The 12,339-nt window shown below is 48.1% G+C and overlaps 1 protein-coding gene across 3 annotated transcripts in view; it reads left to right on the forward strand.

The window, feature by feature from the left end:
* The window catches only part of Ddr (discoidin domain-containing receptor 2), a 723,836-nt gene that overhangs the window by 674,361 nt on the left and 37,136 nt on the right, over nt 1–12,339 (forward strand). For all 3 annotated transcript variants that reach the window (XM_055062865.2, XM_055062867.2, XM_050195290.3), the window contains one exon: nt 5,583–5,814. In XM_055062865.2, the coding sequence (XP_054918840.2) occupies nt 5,583–5,814 (232 nt within the window). The remainder of the gene's footprint in view (nt 1–5,582; nt 5,815–12,339) is intronic.

Raw genomic sequence — 12,339 nt, forward strand, 5'->3', positions numbered from 1 at the left:
ATACAATAATAATAATAATAATAATAATAATAATAATAATAATAATAATAATAATAATAATAATAATAATAATAATAATAATAATAATGCCAGTAAACAGGTCTTACGATTTTAAGTTCCCTATTCTCCCTCGCGAGAATCAGCAAATTAATTGGGGATCTAAAAATGCGCTCGAGTTTTCTTCAACTGAGATCGTCAAATGTTTCGCGCGTAAGTTATAGGTTCTTTTACCGGAATGAATGACAAATATCGTAGTTATTTGTTAACGTGATCAAAAACGTTCTGCCACGTTAGAAAAAAAGTAACGGAGCTCGAGTTCAATTTATTTGGTTTGCGGATTTTCAGGAATGTTGGATGTCAGTCAGCTTTTCTGGCTATGTATTTCTTGCCTCTCTGTCTGTGCACGTGTCTTGTGTTACGTATCTAGTGAAACATTGATCGGCTTTACTGCTTTGTTAAGATTATCATTCCATTTCAGAAAGTTGCTCTTAGTTATGTTCTTTTTTCCTATACTCGAGTCATTCGATATGACTTTTTGCTTAAGTGATCTTTAATTTCATAGTGCTTACCTGTTGAAGCTAATGGAATGCATGGTGACGTTTCAAAGCCACACCAGGACGTTGTGTTTGTGTATAAGATGGTCTTGTCACGTGCGTATAGTAGATTTCCGTCTATCTTTGTCTATCAGGGTAGATAGTTGGGATTCGTTGGTATGACGTTCAAGGGCTGCTAGTCGTTCACCCCTGCCTCCTTGTCTTGCATCCGTCTTCGTCTGTGGCGCTCTCTTGTTTGGTAATAACAGTGAACGAGCCCGTTACAAAGGGACCGTTATTCAGTGGGTGCTCCTTTTACCGCGCATTCACGGTGACAAAGAAATACGCGGCAGCTCTCACCACGGGGTTGTTCTAGTTGAATCACAAATGCCGAGTACGGCTGTGGTGGCCAAGAGAGTGTAGAGGGGAAGAGTGGGCTAGTAGCTCCAAAAAAACGAAGCACAGGCATCGCTACGGGGCCCACGGGGACAGGCATTCAGTATGTGGACGCTGAGTAGCGGCACTCACTCGAATCCAAACGCTCAACAGCCAATTTTGCGTATACAGCAAAACCCATAAAGCGCCGTTTTCTGTACACCACTACGCGGAGACAGTCTATTGATCTGGCCGCCTATGCACCCTCGGTGGACATGAGCACGTGAGATCGTGCGTGCGTATGTGTGTCTGTGTGTGAGCGCGCGGGCGCGAGCGTGTGCGCGTGGATTCATTGCGGTGCCGTCGCCCCTTACTTTTTGTTTTTCCCTCTTGTTTTGCTTTTGTTCCCCCCTCTCCGCCACCAGACCTCCTTTGCGTTCTCTGCCGCCGAGTTACATCTGTCGTGGTGATTCATATCTCCGCCGGGCCGCGTTATTGCCGCACTTTCCCAGCGGGCCTCCCGTGTAGACGCATGCGGCGGCGCCGGTTCGCGGGGCCTGCAGGGTTCATTTCCAGTGCGAGGAACCGTACCCGTGTGTGCGTGCGTGTACTGCGGAGGAATACTGTACGGGCCTCGGCGGCGGTCCCCGTGCCGAGTAGCTGTACTGCAGCGTAGCGCACATAAGGTCGCGCATGGCATTGGAAGCAGAAGGGGAGAGGGGGGTAGTGGTTGCTTCGGTGTGGTCAGCTTCTGCGTGGGCGGGCTCATAAAGGCAGTAGAATAATAATAATAATAAAACATTCGCAGTTTAGCGAAGAACCAAACAACCTTGCAATAAAAGCAGATGCGTGCAGCGTGTAAAGACCAGTCTCCCCGTGGGAGAGAGACAGAAGGATCATTGTTGAAAACTTAGACGTAGAAAACACATCGGCAAGAGGGGCGAAACGCACATGCACAGATGAAATACAGACAAAAAGAAGGAGGTAATAAAGCACGTAGTAGCGGTATGTGAGATTCTGCGAGCACTTCTGGCAAACTTTGTTTTTAGTTTAGAGCAAAGCTGTATATGGCTGGCCGATTCGTCCATTCCGTCAGTCCGTCGGTCATCTGAACGCTGAAAACTCCTCCGGCACAACCCCATGTTCATGCGCAAATAAAGAAAAGAGAGAAAGAGAGGCGCGCGATTAGCCAACAGCACTTAGATAGCACAAAGCCTGCTTACTTCGATCCATGACGTCACGCTGCCTGGCCCGAAATTTCCATTCACAAGGCTGGCGTGATGAAAGCGGTGAGGTCAAGATCACTGTTGCCTACTCAGGAGCATCGCCATTAGATTCTATGGCAGCCGGGCCAGGTAACATGACGTCCTCGATCGGAATGAAAAGGCCTTGTGCACGCTATCTAGGTGGTGTTGGATTAGCTGCGCCAGTAGTGACGTCGTTGCTCTACGTCGCAACCTAGCGCGCGCGCAGCAATTTCTCTTCGGCTCTAAAATGGGTAGGCTACTCGTCATACGTACTCCTGAGGAGCAGGCAGCTTTCCATCAGCAACGCCGCGAGCAGAACCGGGAACGAGCTAGTCTACGCCATGCCGATGCTGCAGCCCCGGCGCAAGTACAGGCTCGTGCAGTCTAGCGCAAGCAGCAACTGCGTACCGAGTATCCTGCAGCCTACCACGCCGTCGTTTAATGAACCGCCGGGATTAATCGAGTGATAAAACACCGGGGCCGCACGTTTCAGCTTCGCTGGTTAACCATCTGTACGGAGTACTTGGGCGGCGATATTTTTCCTAAATGCTTCTTGTGCTTGCTATCCTTGAATTAGACGAGGCTCCGCACTAAGGTTTTCAAAGGCAGTTCGCGTTCCATTTCGAAAAATACATATCGGCTACAAGCGTAGGATGGGGTTTCAATTGCTTTTTTATGACACACCAAACGTCTCATTCTTTGATGGCGAATGAAGTGAAAAGCTAGTGTCAGAAGTTTCACACTTTGATCTTATAGCTCAAAACAACGAGAAGAGATTGTCAGAAGGCTTGAAACGGTGACCGACCAACCAAAGAAATGACCAGGATGTAAACAATAAGCACCTAAATATTTTTGTTTTAACGGCGTATTGAACGCCTGCTGTGTAATTTGAGTAGATCAGTGTTCCTCAGTGTGTTCTGACATTTACTTGAAGAAGAAAGCACTGAGAAGGGAATTTTGAAGGTACTCATCATTCTCCAGTGATTTTACTGTAAGCAACAATATTATGCTTTCAGCCGAGCGATTGAGGAAAGCGGAAAGGCAAACAGTTTGTAACAGACTTTTGTTTACTTTGGGGACAAAAAAATTGCAGTTTCGCCCGAGAGGCGAAGCATCGATTGCGATAGCAAATTAGTGGACAACTATACGAAGTGATGATAGTAGTTTTATCGGCCGCATAAGCTTGTAAAATATAGGCACACTAATTAAATCAACAAGCATGGCGTCACGCGCGCACAAGCAAACATGAACACATCTCACTCGATGACTGCGGTAACTCGCTGTCAAAACGCTGGCGTGTGGAAACGCGGGCTCAGCAGCGAGTGAAGTGACATTCGTGCTGTCTATCGCTTCAACGAGGAGTGAGTGCCGAGAGCACGTTCAAAGCTACGAGTCGCCGAAGCAGCTATAGGCTAAACATGCGCAGTTGCAGCCGGAGTAGAACGCCGCCCCCTCTCTCTCCCCTCGCGCCGGTGCCTCGCGCACGACGAAAGGCGGCACGCTTCCTCCCCGCTTTCGTCTGTTTCGCGCGAGCGAGATTGAGGGGCGATTGTCGGCTCTCCTCGCAAGGCTTCGCTCGCACATACAGCATAGGGCGCGCGGCGACGTGTTATCTTCCTTGGACGTTATGCGGAACCTCACGGCGACGCCCACGCCGACGCTAACGGCGGAAAGGCACTTGAAGTGTCCACATAGTTACTATCGCAATAATAAAACCTAAAGGAAATACAAAACGAATGATATCAGAGAGGGATGCGCACTGGCATATATCACTGTACGCGCATTAAAATTTTGAAGAAACGATATCGTGCGCACCGTAAGGTTTGCAGCACCAAGCGACTCATTCGCTTGCACAGTTCTAAGTAGTTCACGCACAGGAAAGATGAGCGTCATGCAACTGAGACTCGCAAATATGGCACTTATACTAGAAATCACCCTGTGAGACTTGCATTGAACGGTTAATCAAAGAATGAAACTTTCCAGCCCCGTCAGGTCTCCTAGCAACAGCTGTTGCCATGCTACACGCACGCGCCCACACTAACGCACGCAATAAAATATCGCTAGTTTGGAGCCAGCCTCCGTCTTGATTGCTTCCAGCAACGTGGAGATTGGAGCCGAATCGGGTTTCGAAATAACGCGGATAGTGCGAAGCCCCCCGCGAACGCGGGGAAAGAAAACTTTACGGCCGTCGCAACAGCGCCAGGCAGCGACCGCAGCCGCGTGACTTTTATCCGCCGACGCGCAAGGCGACCGCTTCTGCTGCGACTTCGGCGTGGCGCAGTCTCTAGGAGCCGCATTTATAGCAGCTTCGCGGTGGCGCTCGGTTTAAGTCAAATAACTGGCGATCTTCGCTGGCGCGCTCCTCTCGCGCTCGGGCCTAGAGAGGTGCGCGTGCCCGCACTTCTCCGCGGCCGTGCAGGCTGAACCTAATGAATTCCATCTTGGGTCTCGCGGCGTGGTTTAATTAAAACCCGATTGTCTGTAGCCGAGGCAAGCTCGCCGGCGCCGAACGCTGGCCGCCAGATATGGCACGCCGCCGTTCTAATGGGGTTTCCCCGGAAACACGAAATCCGGGAACAAGGGGCGCTTTCCCGCATCGCGCACGAGAAAGACGCGCTTAGCAAAAGGGGAGCGAGCGGGTGGCAAGGCGCGCATTCCGGTGCGCTGTGTTGTGTGCCGGAGGAAGGAAGTGAGCCAGGTGCAACGTCTGCGAAACGCCTGGACAGACGCGATAGCGTTCCCTCGCAGGCTCTGGGCGCGCACCTAATGATGGAGTGCGAAGCATACGCGCGCACGCTCTGAGCGCCGATGCCATATTCCATAGGGGCTCCCACAACTCGCCGTGGTTACTGGGCGAAACAGAAAACTTCCTTTGCACCCCTCCTCCATCGCTTTATTTTTCTTTACACCTCTACAGGAAGCAGTGAGACGACAAGGAAAGGCTCATCCGCGGAGTAATCTAAGACACCATGCTGGAAAACTCGCCGCTGCAGCGCAGTTAATCCTCGCTCTCTGAGGAGCCTCCTCGCCGAGCGCTAAGAAAACCTAGCTGAATTTTGTGCGCGAGTAAGCAGTATCCAAAACTTTCACCACCTCGCTCTGGCGCACCTGCGGTAGCTACACCGTTTACCTCTGCGGGGAAGCACCTTATTACTTTATTTCGTTCGCGTATCCACCATGGCCGCAGGCTCGCAGATGCAGGAAAACCAGCTCAGTCTCCGAGTTTAAAAAAAGCAAGAACTAATATTGCGGACGCAATAAAAGGAGTGGGCATGCAAAATTCAGTGTCGGCTAGTCGGTGTCAGTGCACGCCTTGCCTCCTTTCGCGAATGTGCCGTGAGTTGTGTGCATGCGTGTGTGCATGCGTGTGTGTACTTTGGACATCATTTGTGTTGTATCTGCATCGCGTGTGTACTTCTCCGCGCAGGCTTCTTCGGGAACTGAACGGCGGCGCCTGGTGTCCGGCGCCGCAGATCTCTCCGCAGACGCACGAGTACCTGGAGGTGAACCTCCGGTCGGTGCACGTGCTCACCTCGCTGGCCACGCAGGGCCGCTTCGGCAACGGCCAGGGCCGCGAGTTCGCCGAGGAGTTCATGGTGGAGTACTGGAGGCCCGGGCTGCACAAGTGGCTGCGCTACCGAAACAGGACACACCACGAGGTGCGTTCGCATTAAGACACGCCCCCCCCCCCCCCCCCCCCCCCCCCCTGTGAAAGCACTCACTCTTTTCTTTGAGGCGCCCGTTGTTTCATATATAGAGGTAATGCTTTCCCTAGACTATCGGTGGTGGCTGGTGGAGTGCTGCGTGCGCACAGTTCTCGCCAAAAGATGTGCACGTGACTGTTGGGGCCACCACATAGCTGGGACTTCTCATACAGCTGTGACAGATCGTTATAACCGAGTTCCTGCGGCTCTCCCGTCATCGCTTCAAGGCCCTTCGAGAGGGTGAGGTCGACACCGGTGCTCGCCTTTTGAAGTAGCTTTGCTATTCTAAATGTAATAGCAGCGCTGATATATAGGCAGCCCGAAATCAGCTCCCTGAATTCGTGACGCGACTGATACGTGCTATGTCGATCCGCTCATATCGCCGGAGAGGCAAAGAAGAAAGATATTAGCCTGTCTGCCTGTTCAATCCTCTGCTGCTAATGTGGGGCGGGCGGCAGTCGACATTTCTTCAATCGCAATATAAGTTTTGTCTTTGTTTTATTTCGCATGAATTTACACGTGACATAATGAGGGAGCAAATTCAAATAAAAAAGGTTCACGCAGAAACTCCCTAGTGGGACATCTGAGATAGTGCGTAAACATTCTTTCCAGTCGCTCACACACACACACACACACACACACACACACACACACACACACACACACACACACACACACACACACACACACACACACACACACACACACACACACACACACACACACATATATATATATATATATATATATATATATATATATATATATATATATATATATATATATATATATATATATATATATATATATATATATATATATATATATATATATATATTGTTGTGCAAGTATTGTCCGACGCTTCGAGTAGACCAGCTCATGAACTAGAATTGTGGTACCTGCCACAGGGAACTTTTACAGATTTTGGAAAGCGTTCGCTGAAACACCGTATATATATATATATATATATATATATATATATATATATATATATATATATATATGTTTTCTCGAAATATTATTCATGGAGTTGTAAGGAAGCATAACAGTAGCTGTACTCCCATGGGAACTAACTTTAGCGAATTTCTGTGGTTTGAATTTGCAGAAGAAGGATATGTTGCGTATTTGCAACAACGTGCAAGAAAGAAGTTGAAGGTGAAAGACAGACTTAGTCCGATTCATACTCATATGTTTATTTGCACGTGACAATCATTGGTGCTATGATTGACCTATGATTTACCTATGACTCCACCTATCAACCTATGATTTAGTGTGGAACAAAAAGAAGCAATTGTACTTGCTTCTGCAGCACAGGTCGCCTCCCACACTTCGTGCAGTACGTCATGCAGATTCCTGGACAGCCATGAAACAATGCAGTGTTTTCGCGTCATTGTCAAAATTAAGAACATAGAAGCACAGACGTAACGCTGTGCCCGTGAGGACGCGACACGGCAGCGCGCGGATGCACCGCATCCTTTTGAAAAAAAGAAAGGAAATTCGACCAGAAGACATCTCGCACACATACTGAATCGAAACGGACTTACACTCGTGGTTCTCGTCACTCCTGCAAAGGTCTCTGCCTTCACTATCAGGAGGAATTGCTCGGCCATAAAAGCGTTTGGGAGCCATTTCACTTTTCCGAAGAAAATAAACCATCTCCACTTTGTTACATTTGCGCAACATAGCAACGTTCCGTCACCATGAACAAACTATTCCGAGATAACAATGTATTTTTGAATCTACAGAATCAGGAGGATGTGGAGCTTAGCGTAAGAATGTTTTATGCGCTTTGTCTTATGGAGAAATACATTTAGAAATGGCAAAAATTACCTATATCACTGTTCGCGGGCGCGCGCAGCCTCTGCCACGTTTGTTTTGGTTGACGATGTGAAGGATGAGCTCAGATGGCAGTACAAGGCGGCGCGTTTTTTAGGCGAATGTTGCGGAAATGCAACAATGTGTACAGGCAGCTCCAAACCGAGTTTGTTTCTGTTTTTAACGCTGTTCATTGGAATGTTGCAGTAATGCAACAAGGTGCTGTAAAGGGATAATCATAAATCTCAGTACTCATACGTAGTCATAACGCAGTTCATACATAGCCCATAGGAACACATGTATTCCTACACTCTAAAAGCAGTTGCACCCTTTGGGGTGTATATTTGCCACACAACGATAATCGTCATCTGTCTTGCCCGTATTTCCTTTCTTTAACGCTGCGAGCCCGGTACTTCCAAGTCACGAAAGACATGCACGTTATCAGCACGACAGAGCATTCTCGACAGGAAAGTAACTAGCGCAGCGTTTTCAAGAAAGGAAACGCAACCAAAACAGATGACGATGATTGATATGTGGCAACATACGACCCAAAGGGCGTACGTTTGTTCAAGAGTGTATGGAGCACATCGTTTCATGCGTTACAAACAGACGTACGGACAGATTTCCTAGGAAAGTAGCCATAGAATGCATTAAAAACATGTTCACTCGTATTATACAGACACTGTAAGAGTGGCTTATGAAATGTGTCCCCCATCAGTCATCGCTCGCGGAAGTTAGGTCATTTTGTATTTTCCGGAGGAACATTTACTCGTCACTCTTTGCGCGATTCAGCGTGCAGGTTGCTGTCTCTTGCTGTCCTTTAGCCAACGATACTAAACCAAGCACAAGTGCTAGTAACATACACGTCTCTGTGCCTGTTGAAAAATAAAGCAAAAAAAAAATTGAAGGCCATTATTTATACGTCATTGGCAAAGTTTCGGTTATACTCTGAACTTGTAACGCGAAAGAGAGTAGCACTCAGATACTGTGCCGTGGAACAAAGATCCCGTGATGGATGTGGGAAATTATTTATTTTTCGTTTTTTTATACGCTTCAAACGGGGAGGCACTTTCTAGGTTATGTTTGATATTATGCAGTTCTTGCTTTTAGCTCCTTCTAGCGTTACTGCTAAGTTGACCACCATAAAGGGTAGACAAAAATTGGACGTGGACACCACCCGTTTTCAATTACTGCGTTTTTCTTTCTTTTTCTAAACAGTTTGATTCTCCCATGACATGCTTTTACCTGTTAATGATGCTGGTTATCCCCTTTAGAACAAGGACTTCAAGGTACCGCGTAAGTGCCGCGTAAAGTACCGCGTAAAGATTATTAAACTGAGGTACACAGGTCTCTTGTTGGTGGTGGCGCCATTCTATGCCGATAAACACGTGCTTACCTTTATCTGCACCTCTTAGCTCTCTCTTCACCGATAATAAACCTTTGATAAAAACCCATCTGCACTTACGTTCGTTCGCAGCTTGGCAATAAGAAGAAAATAAAAGCGAGATTCCGAGAGCTCACTGAAGTAGCTTTCTTCAGCTCACAAAGTTTTGCCGATGCTGCAGATTTACTTGCGCGAGTCATACCAACGGCAAAGTGCATTTCCTCCTCTTGTTTCTTCTTCTTTTTCTTGTCCATGGAAGAGGCCGCATTCTTTAGCGCCAAGACGCGTTTCAGTAGCCCACCGGACGACTGTACAATGCGAGAGTTCCTCGCGTTCTTGTCGGAGTGACTGGGCGCGGAATGCTCAGAACGCAAGAAAAGGCCTTCGCTACGGCAAGTCCATGTGGCTGCGCGAACACGCAGTCTTCGTAATTGCCGCACAAAGTGCCTACCTGCGCCATGCGGGTGCTGCAACTACTATATGCAGTGGCTGTTTTCGCGCGACTCGCTTCCTCCCTCAACTCTCGCGTCCGTCCTGCGTCCCGAAAAGCATCTTCAGCGCAGGCTCTCCGGGCGGATTCCTCCCAGGGTTAACGGCTCCCTCACACTTGCTTCTGGCTTCTTTCTCTCTTTCTTTTTTCGACAGCACAGCTCGCAAAGCGACGCCGTTTCTGTCAGCCTTGTGTAGACTAGCGGCGTTCGAGTAGTTTGGCCCTTGGCAAACTCATAGCGCTGGTGCAGTACGGCATAGCTTGAGCTCTTATACTTACCAGATGGCATAGCAGACACACATAAACATACATACATGTCCGTGCGCGCGCGCCAACGCCCAGCGCTTGCTCTGCCGCAAATGTCTTCTGTTTCATTGTTATTTGATGCGTGTCTGCGCTAAAAGACAACAATCATGCTTTTCGTTGATTCCCGACAAGCTGCTGGCAACTTACACAGTGTCCGGGACGTAGCACAACTGGCACAGCGCACTAATTTTCGGTTAATTCGGATACAGCTGATTTGATCTTCCGCTTGCCTCGATATCAAATTATATCTAAAGGCTGGATTGTGTTCCCTTGGACTGGTTAATACCTGACGTAATGTGAAAAACAGCGCCAAGGCGGGACACAGAGGACAAGAACCAGACGCAATTCATCACTTCGTTGTGTCCGTTTGCTGCCCTCTTTCAGCACTGGTCCTTTGTGCTGTTTTTTTTCAAAAAGAAATCTGAGGTGTTAGGGACGCGTTTTTTTTTCCCTGCTGTCTTTTATTTTTACACTGTTGTCGGTATTGCTGTTGCAGTGGCAGCCACGTTGCATGTCACGTGATAAATGGCATCACGTCATCGCAGCTGAGTGTGTGTATAATCGCAAACTGATCGGTGTCACGTGTCGTTCGCTTCTCGCTGCTAGCAACGTTAACCCCGGCACAACTGAGAATTGCCGTGACGGGCAGCCTTGAAATAGTTTAGCGCATTGGTTTCTGAACAACCAGTCAAAATTCCAGAACTTTGGCGCACGTTTCACATTATAACATTTTTCCACGTCTGGTATATCTTCATCCCATTAGGCAATAGAGCCCGTGGGCACAGCACAGGATAAGCAGCGAGAGTCAAGAGCCATTGTTGTGCGGTGGCACGCATGTCACGACAGGTTAGTCTGGTACAAGGCTCGCCACTGTTCGGCGACTGTGAAGGAGAATGTAATAATAAAAAGGAGATTGAGAGAGAGAGATAATGTAAGACTCGTACAGACACCGGCCCTGACGGCGCGCCCGTCTCGCATGATGCGACGCCCCGGAGGGCTGCAGCACAGCGGGGGACTACGACCTGCGGTCCGCAGTGAGTGAGTTCGCGCGCGGTCCCACCGTCGCCGGCTTGCCGTTTTCAGCCGCGAATGAGCTCGGCACAAGCGCTGGCTGGGTCGCGCGTTCGTCGTACACGGTGCTGCAATGTCAGGCGCTCGAAAAGAAACGCCACCATCACCAGGGCTATATACCGCGGGGGGAGAACAGAAAAAAGCGAACCTTCATGGGACTGGTAAGGATGACTTTGAGGTTGGGGAACGCGAGCACAAGGCGTCATCTTTGTTGGTTGGCTTGGCGTCGCCATCGCCGCCTGTAATCAGACGCCGGAGTTCAGTACTGCGCCTCTTTTCGACCCTTGGAGCGCGACGCATGATCCTCCGCACTCCGATGGTCTGGGCGGTCGCGTCGGGAACTTTTCGGGGTGAATATGCACCCACGTCGCAGCTCAGACGTCGGGCGGGCGGCGAACGTCCTGCGCACATTCGTCGCGCTCCAGCAGGTACCGCGCCTGGCTAAGCAGACTCCCGAGCCAAAACTGCTGCATGGGACGCCTGGCGCTACGCGCACTCGCAGAAACGTTATTTTACCACTGGGAGGGCGGATCGTCGTTGCTTGGTCAAAAAAAGAAAAAAAAGTTAGCGGTTTTGACTTATAAGTACGAAGAAGTAACGGTGAAGCGGGCAAACTGTCGAAACAGCCGTTCGCGATTCCTCTCTTTTCTTTTGGCCCAAAGACCAAGCCAATTTACTTTTGCATCTTTTGTTTATCTTCGTTTGTTGTTTCTTTCTCAAAACAATTTCCCATCTTTCCGTCCTCTTGCTGTGCATACATTTTCCACCGCTGCGGTCTTGTACTTTACGTTCCTTATTGGCGCGAAATATTCGTTCCACATGGCCTGCTGAAAATGTATTTCGTTATGATAATAATAATAATAATAATAATAATAATAATAATAATAATAATAATAATAATAATAATAATAATAATAATAATAATAATAATAATAATAAAGTTTATTGCCACCAAGAATGCAAAACAGGTCGAACAGGCCTGTCTAATTGTCTCAGTTGTCTTGTAGGACCGTGCCTATGAACATGATACCCATGGTGAAAGAAATACATAAATTGATGAGACTTGTAAAACAAAGAAAAGAAAATGAATGGCAAGAAATGGAAAAGAAGAACAAGATAACATTTCGTTATTCTACTTAAAACAAAGGCAACTGAAGAAGTAAATATTATGATGCCAAAATGTTCTGGAAGTTAATTTCACCATAGCCCCTTCAATAATTCTTTCAGCGTGCTTTTTGAAGTCGCGTCAGAGATTTAATCCGGTAACTTGTTAAAGATGACCGGCACATATCCACAGCGTCTGGCCGCACCATACCTTGTGGCTGAACGAGGAACTACATAACGGACGTCTTTTCGAAGTTCCCTTGTGGCGGCATTTTTTTGTTTGAATGTGAAATTCCAATAATGTTTGACG

The sequence above is a fragment of the Dermacentor andersoni genome, chromosome 1 (assembly GCF_023375885.2).
Source record: "Dermacentor andersoni chromosome 1, qqDerAnde1_hic_scaffold, whole genome shotgun sequence".
Taxonomy (NCBI): Eukaryota; Metazoa; Arthropoda; class Arachnida; order Ixodida; family Ixodidae; genus Dermacentor; species Dermacentor andersoni.